This window comes from Pteropus vampyrus, unplaced genomic scaffold (assembly GCF_000151845.1).
Source record: "Pteropus vampyrus isolate Shadow unplaced genomic scaffold, Pvam_2.0 Scaffold223, whole genome shotgun sequence".
Classification (NCBI taxonomy): Eukaryota; Metazoa; Chordata; class Mammalia; order Chiroptera; family Pteropodidae; genus Pteropus; species Pteropus vampyrus.
In genome coordinates this window covers 71214-79143 of record NW_011889004.1, presented here as the reverse complement: position 1 = coordinate 79143, position 7930 = coordinate 71214, and the positions used below count along the sequence as shown (strand labels likewise).

Here is a 7930-nt window from a genome sequence, read left to right as displayed (position 1 = left end):
CCGCAGCAAGGAAGGAGTCGAGTCTCATTTAAGACGAAAAGTGATTTAGTGTTGCTGAGGAGGGAATAAGGGGGGTTGAGAGAAACTCCCAACTCTATCCCTGCCGGCTTGGGGACGGGGCGTCGGCCCTCAGCGAGGGAGGTGTTCCCGGGACGCTGAGCGCTTCATTCTGTCCCCAGGGCTCAGGCAGGGGGATGCCGCGCTCCGGGACCTACAGGTCAGCGCGGTCCGGAGCGCCCTCGGCGGGCCTAGCGGGCGCCCGCAGGTATTCGGGGGGCACAGGGTCGTCGGGCGCCGCCTTGCGATAGAAGCCGAGCTCCTGCACCAGTGCGTTGATCTCCTTGCGGGTCATTTCGCTGAGTGGGATTCGCTTAAGGGGAAAAAGATCCGGGTCAGCCCACCAGGCGCTGCCTCTCGTCCCGCCCCCCGTCCACTTCCCAAGGCCTCACCTCTAACTCCTCGTAGCGGTGGCCCAGCAGCACAAGCTCTGGGTCGGCCCCCGGGAGATGTTTCATTACCAGATTGTGGCTGGAGAAGGTGTTAAGGAGGGTAGTGGTGGGCAGAGGCAGGTGGGAGCTCTCAGGACCTTGCTGACGTGAACAGCACAGCCTCGTTCACCGAGGTAGGGCAGAGATCCCCATTTACGCATAAGGAAATTAGGGTCTAAAGAAGTAAAGAGCCCTCTCCATTCCTATATCTGTGGCAATCCTCACTAGTCAATTTCATTGCCTACCCAAATTAGAGACCATCTCGTAATTCTCTGGGCAGCCACTACCAATCAATTCCATTTGTCATACTAAAACCATTTGTCATCCTATCTATCTGTGAAGTCAAGTGTAAGATTCTCTCAGATTCCCTCCCCATTCTCCCTCACCCAGAACGCAGAAGAAGGATACTACAATGGGATGTCCTGGGTGACAAAGGCCTTCACCTGGGGAGGAACCAGAGCATCAGACCCCAACCCCCTCCAGGTACTGATGGAAAACTGAAGCCCAGTGAGGTCACACAGCGAGTCAAGTGCAAGCTCCTGACCCCCAGCCCAGAGATCCTCCCTCACCCAATCATTGGAATCATGTTGCCCACCCCCTAAGAGGCTCAAGGGAGACAGAGCTGGGGACCCCTTCCTTCAAACTCACCTCTTTCAGGCGGTTCAGCTGTCATCCCCCACAGGTCTGGTAGGACAAAAATGGGATAGGTCACAAGTCCCTCATACCCGCCCCAAACACACCCCAAGGCCATTTCACCCTCATCCCCTAGTTGGGTCAGGCTGTGGATTATCCCTAGAACAGCTGTTCCCAAGGTGTGAAGATGGAGGCCCCTTGTGGGCAGAAGGGGGAACTCTGTACAGTTGGAGAAACAGGCCTAGGGATACCAAGTGAAAAGAAGAGCAAGGTCAGAGACTCAAAGGGCACTCACCGACCTTAGGGCTCTTGCCTGCAAACTTTACTAACTGTTGACTCACTCTCAATGTCCAAGAAAAATGATCACCCTTCTCTCAGGCAGTCGAGACTTGGACCTCGCCTTTGGCCCCTAGAGCCTCAGAGCGGAGCAGAGCATAGGAAAACAGCTCAGAACTAACCTGGGCACCCTCATTAGAGACATCTGCCATCTGGTCCCTATCCCGCCCCACGCAGAGCTGGCCCTCCCTGCCACCAGTGGCCCAGCCCTACAGACCATCTGGTTGCTTCCCGGAAATGGGAGGATGGAAGGGCCCTCCTTGCACTCCCTGAGGGAAGAGGGGCACCTCCCAGCAGGAATCCAGACCCTGGAACCACTCATTCTAGTCCTCCCTTCTCCTCCTGCCTCCCTTTTGTCAGACAGCCAACTAAGGCCCAGAGACCGGCTGTGATGATCCAAATCACATAGCAAGACAGGGACTCTGGCAGGAAATTTCCTCTAGGAGGGGAGCGAAGATGGGTTGTGGGCTGCTGTGGAGTAAGTATTGGTAATGCAGTTCCGAGCCCCCTTCCCCCTGGCTCCTGTATGGTGGGGGTGGCACCCAGAAAGTCATCCCATCCCCAGGCAAAGGGAGAGAGACCATTTGGAACTGGGGTTGGGGAGGAATTCCAGGAAGAAGTGAAGCAATGGGGGGATGGGAAGCTGGGCTCCAGAGGACAGGTTTGGGAGAGTCATAGGCCAGGAGATTTAGGGAACAGGGTCGATGTGTCTGGGGGCCCACTGTAGGATCGGATGGGAGCCAGGGAGGAGTTCGGATTTCCAGGCCACAAGATCAAGCGTCTCGGACTTCCATGGTGGGTGCTTCCTGTGGCTGGGGCGTAGGAAGGATGGTCCCGGAGCCGATGGAGACTTGGGAGTCAGGAGGGTCTTGGGGCCAGAGCGGGCGCTGGTTCTAGGCTAAGGGGCCGCAGGGCTCGGGGACGGTGGTCCCCAGGCTAGAGGACCAGCGCACTCACCTCCACCCGGCCTCGGGCCAGGCGGTGCAGACGGTTCCAGTCGGGCCGGAAGGTGGTAGTAGCGGCCGCGAGTGCCGCGAAAAGCAGCAGCAGGGGTGGTGGAGGCAGCGAGAGGCGCATCGGAACCGGGACGCAAAAGATCCGCAAGCTAGAAATGAAGCACCCGGCCTCTGCGCCACGTCTGGGCCCGCAGGCTGGCCCCGCCCCCGTGCGAGGCCCCACCCAGCCTGGGACCACGCCCCCAGTTCCTTGTCTCCGCCCAAGGGCTTGCAGGGAAGATGCCGTCCGCTAGCTTCCAGCGGGATTCGGGCCCTTTTCTGGCCCTCAGGCCCTTACTTTCCCAGTCGCGTGAGCGTACACGCTTCCTCTACTAAGACCGTGAACGCTCCGGCACTATGAGGCCAGACAGTGCCACCTCACTCCTGCAGGGGGCGCTGGAGGGATGCAGACGGACACGAGAGTTTCTGGGCCAGACACTCCACTTCAAGATGGAGAAACAGATCTGGGGAATTCTTATTTATGTTTCTTAATCTCTCTGGAAGAAATTTCGATTAGGGTTTTAATTCCCTGGAGCACACATTGTGGCAATAGGAATATTACATACTCCATAGGAGCTGGGAGGATAAAAGAGTTAATACCCACAAAGTGTCTTAGCACAGTATCTGACATAGTGTTAAATTTTCATTATTTCATTCCTTACTTCATAAAGGCCCTATGAACTCCATTTTTCAGGTTAGGAAATAGGCCCAGAAAGATAAAAAATGTTTAAGTTGTGAATCTGGAATTTGAAAGGTCTTTCATGAAACGAAAGATGACAAAATCAGGATGCCACCTTCCCTGTTCAAGCCCAAAGCCGACTAAGTAAATTGATCACGGTGCACGGTGTTCTTTACCACTAAATCTGGACTAGAACTTAGAATCCTTCTCAATATCAAATCAAGGTTGCATTGTGACTTTCATGGACCCTAGGCGTTTTTGCTTTTCTAGGCCCCTTCCTTCATTAAGAAAACGTATTAAAAGTTGGATTTTACAACTACTTTGATTTTTAAAAAATGTATAATCCAAGTTGAATTCATTATTATGTATTTATTTTTTCTTCTGATTTCAAAAGAAATTAAAATTAAAACATTTTTGTGAACCCTTAAAAGTATTATGGGCCCTAGACACTGAGCCTAATGAATATCAAGTCTGCACTGAGCCCTTGCTCATACCCTGCTACCTTCCGTTCACTGACTTGATTGTAAAGATATAATAATAATAGGCTTAGACCTGTTATTTAATATCCATTCATTATAAATACAGGAGGACACTGTAAATATAATTGTTTCTGTCCAGACTATTGACACAGTAGGCTAAGTCTAACACTCTATGTACTGCTGTGGGAATGTGAATTCATCCAAGCTTTCTGAAGAGCAATTTTGACTCAATAAATCAAAATCCTAAAAACATTTATTTCATCCAGTCATTCTACTTTTCAGACCCAAACTAATCATTAGAGGGGACTGACCAGTTGTTAAGTCAAGCTTATTTATCATGGTGAAAAACTGGAGATACAATCTAAATATGTCACATCAGGAGGATGAATCAAATAAATGATGATACCTCCATAGGATAAAAAAAACATGCAATTATTTAAAATGAAGTAGCATAGTGCTGAATGACATGGAGAATGTTCATTGTTGTGGTTTAAAATACAAAAAAAAAATGCTATGAAATGGTAATATCAGTTGGGAGTTGTGATGCTCTGGGCTTCGAGTCACAGAAACCCCAAGTTAAACTGACTTAAACAATAAAGAGAATCTGTTGGCTCAAATAACAAAAAGTCCAATGGCAGGGAGGACTTTAGGTGAGGTTTGATCCAGGTGACAAAGTTACCTGATCTCTCCATTTTCTTTCCATAGTGTCAGCTTATCATTAGATTAGTTACCTACATGGTGTCAAGACAGCTGCCAGCACTAACCAGGACCACAGACTTCTTCATTCACATCTAATCAAGGGGAAATCATCTTTTTTGGTAACCTCTCACAAGAGAAAAGAAGCTTTCTTTCCCAAAAGCTCTCAGCAAAAGCCTCCTTATATCTCACTTGACCAGTCATGTGGCTGGAGGAATGGGAACTATGTATTGGCTTAACCAATTGAGACTCATTCCTGAAGCCTGTCAAGGATGTGGGCTGCAACTTATTTTATGAAATATGTATATGTAAATATATATGCCTAGACCAAAAACCAAATCTAGAAGGAAACAACTCAAGAAGTCAAAATGGTCATTTCTTGGTAGATAAAATTACAGGTGAATGTTTTTCTTTTCTACGCTTTTTCTGTATTTTCTATAATAAATATCTATTACTTAAACACAGATAGTAAACTTTGTTTACATAAACAACTGGACATATGCCATGATCTCCCTCTACCCTACCCCCTACCCAGCAAGGGCCTCAGAGTGGCTGAAGCCAGAGGCCCCATGGAGCCTGTGGTTTTTTTGCTGACAGAACAAAACCTCAGAGCCCTATGCGCCCATGTTGTTCACTGGATAGATGCCACCAAACCACTCTCATTGCATTAACCTGGACGCTGCGGCCTGGAGGGGCCACAACCTGGGCTGCTGAGGGTTGACTAGCCAGCCAGTGGAACCAGCGGTAGAGACACTAGCCACAACACTACCGGGAACATTCTGGCATCAGCAGCCATGGGAGGCCCAGGACCTCCCAGAACAATTTTTGCTCATAATCCATTCTCTTATGTGGCAGTTTGTAATCTGCCAGCAGGTTTCCTCAAGTGAGGCTGAGTTTGGAGTTTAGTCTGTGATGGGGTCAGGCTCAGTCAGGGTCAGAGTCAGCCATTAGCCTAAGGTCAAGGTTAGAACTGAGTCTTGGGCTGGAGTTGGGGCTCAGTCAACGATTGGGCTTAGGACTCATTCTGTGACAGGATCAAGGCTCAGTCGATGACTATGCTTAGTGCTCAGCCTTTGACCAGGTTCAATGCAGTCTGAGGTGAGGGGTCAATGTTTGACCAGAGCTGTGTGACCCAGGTTCAGAGCTCAGTTTGAAGTCAGGTTTCAGTCAATGGATTAGGCTCAGGGCTCAGTCTGCCACCAGACTCAGGGTTTAGTTAATGACTAGACTTGGAGCTCAGTCTAAACTTGGGGTTAGGGCTCAATATAAAATCAAGGGTTTGTCTAAACTAGGATTAGAGTTCAGTCTGTGACTATGACTCAGTATTAGGCTACTATTTGGGCTCAATCTAGGTCCAGAATTGAGGCCTCAAATTGGGATCAGCCTTAAAAAGGCTTGGATCAGGCTCATTGGTAACTAGAGTCAGGGCTCAATCTAAGGCCATGGTCGGGTCCAATCTAGAGCTGGAGTAGAGGCTGTCTTGGCATGGGATCAGGGCTCAGTTAACACCAAAATTTAGGCTCAAATTGGATCTGGGATCAGGGCCAGGGTTTAGTCTGGCTCTATGCTCTGTTCTGAGCTCCAAAAAAAAAATTTCTTAAGACATGGGAGCCCAGAGCAGGTCGACCTGGAAGAAATGAGAGCCCCCAGGCAAGCTTATGTCCCTGCAGTAAGCCTCTCCTTGCCTGCTGAAGCCATGTGTCCTAGAGCCTTCTAACCTACATGGCTCTGCTGCCCGAGATCCCCTCGCACCAGAATAAAAATAGCCACTCACTTTAGAGCAGCTGACAGCGGGTGCCAGGATGCCTGGGAGGAGGGGGAGCTTAGGAGAGGGAGGGGGTATGCCTGAGCGCAGCCCCAGCTGTGTGACCTTGAGAAAGTCACTCCTCCTCCTTGAGCCCATTTCCTGAGGGACAAAATGGAAGGTAAAGATGATTCATGCCCCAGAGGGTAAGAATAAGAGGACAGTGATATAACACTGTACCCATAAAGAACCATGGAGTGAAATTTTGGGAGGAGAAATGCTCCTGCATGCCCTGTATATTTTCTCTTCTGGGAAGCCCTCCCTAATGCTTACCTTTTCCACTTTCCCCAATACCTGTGGCACCTTCTACATCTCGAGACATTTCTCAGATAGTAGCCACAGTGTGACTTCAAGCCTCATGGTGGGCCTGGGTCAGGGTGACTGGGAAGCAAAAGAGAGGACAGACCCTTCTTTGCCATTATCATTTGCAGGAGCCCTTGGGAGGCAGATCGAGGAAAAAGGTGAGGAAAGAGGAAGACGTATATACCAGTTCATGTTGTATTACTCTGAGTCAAAGGGCCATGAGGGTGTATGTGCAGGTTGTTCATCCTTTCACAGCTGGAACCTTCCACACTCCATACCTTTGTACCTGCTGCTCTCTCTGCTTCTCAAGGCATTTCTCCTCTTTTCAATGTGGCAACAGACTCTCCTTCAAAGGAAAGGTTCAGGGGTCACCTCTGCGTAGAAAAATTATCCACTATCTCCCTGGGAACCCCATTCTTTCCCCTACTGGCTGTGTAATCTCTGGGCCTCAGTGTCTTCCTCTGTCAAATGGGGATCTTGCTACCAACCTCCCGTGGTTACTATGGAGAGTAACAGAGAACCTGCCAACCACCAGCTCTGTCCTTTCCTATTCCTGACCCAAACAGCCTGAAGAGTAGCACTGAGTTTCCAGAAGGGGGCTGGACAAGCTGTACTCTGTGCCTCAGTATCCGTCCCACCCCCTGGGGTGAGGAAAGGGAGCGAACCAGCAGGGGGGGCGGTTCTGCCTGGCAGCTGCCCCCGGCCTGCCGCCCTGAGCCCCAGAGCCTGTTATCAACCTCCTTAGTCATCACTCCAGGAGCTCAAATATAGCTCTTAACCTACTCTTTTCTCAGCTAGAGTCCGCCCCCCACCCCCTTCCTCTGATAAGGCCATGTCTGGGGCTCAAAGCCCCTTCCCCTCCCCCTCAGGAATACAACTACACTGGGCCTCAGTTTCAGTATCCACCAAATGGGCAGGTTGGAGATAATGATGATGGTGATGATGATGATATTGATTATGAGAACTCTAGAGCAGCTTCCATTACTGAGAACTTACTAGTGCCAGACTCTGTGCTGAACACTCCATATGTATTATCTTGTTGAATCTTCACAGCAACCTTAAGAGGTATCTACTGTTTTTATCTCCCTTTTACGAATCAGGAATCTGAGTGACCTTCCCAAGTAAGTCAGTGGCAGGGCCAAAAACAAAGTTCCCTGCAGGGTTTGAGCTCAGTGAGGGGAGATGATTCGAGATCCTGGGCTGCCCATTGGGGCACAGGAGCCCTCTGCACACTCATTTGCATGACATTTGCCTGGCTTCCGAAGGGCATTGATGCCCTTGTCCCAGCCCCGATGGACGGTCCCAGGGACCTGGATCTGGCCCCCACCTCTTCCAGGAATGCACCAGAAGCCAGGTACTCTGGTGGGGCGAGGAGGTGTCTCAGTTTTCTCATCTGTTAAAAAGGACTCATAGGGCTGGACAGGGTAAGTTCAGACTTTTCTTTCCTCTCTGGTGGTATGCACACTGCTACCACATCTCTCACCTCCTCCTTCACTACCATCCTGACCTTCACCTCC

At 50.0% G+C, this 7930-nt stretch overlaps 1 protein-coding gene across 1 annotated transcript; it reads right to left on the bottom strand.

The window, feature by feature from the left end:
- Nucleotides 1-27: 27 nt before the first annotated feature.
- On the bottom strand, nt 28-2638 carry SELENOM (selenoprotein M). The gene is made up of 5 exons (XM_011373292.2): nt 2415-2638; nt 1137-1172; nt 897-931; nt 450-528; nt 28-370 (listed from the first exon to the last, which is right to left on the bottom strand). Exons 1-5 carry the CDS (start codon nt 2532-2534, stop codon nt 212-214), a joined length of 429 nt encoding a protein of 142 aa, XP_011371594.2. The 5' UTR covers nt 2535-2638; the 3' UTR covers nt 28-211.
- Nucleotides 2639-7930: the final 5292 nt, after the last annotated feature.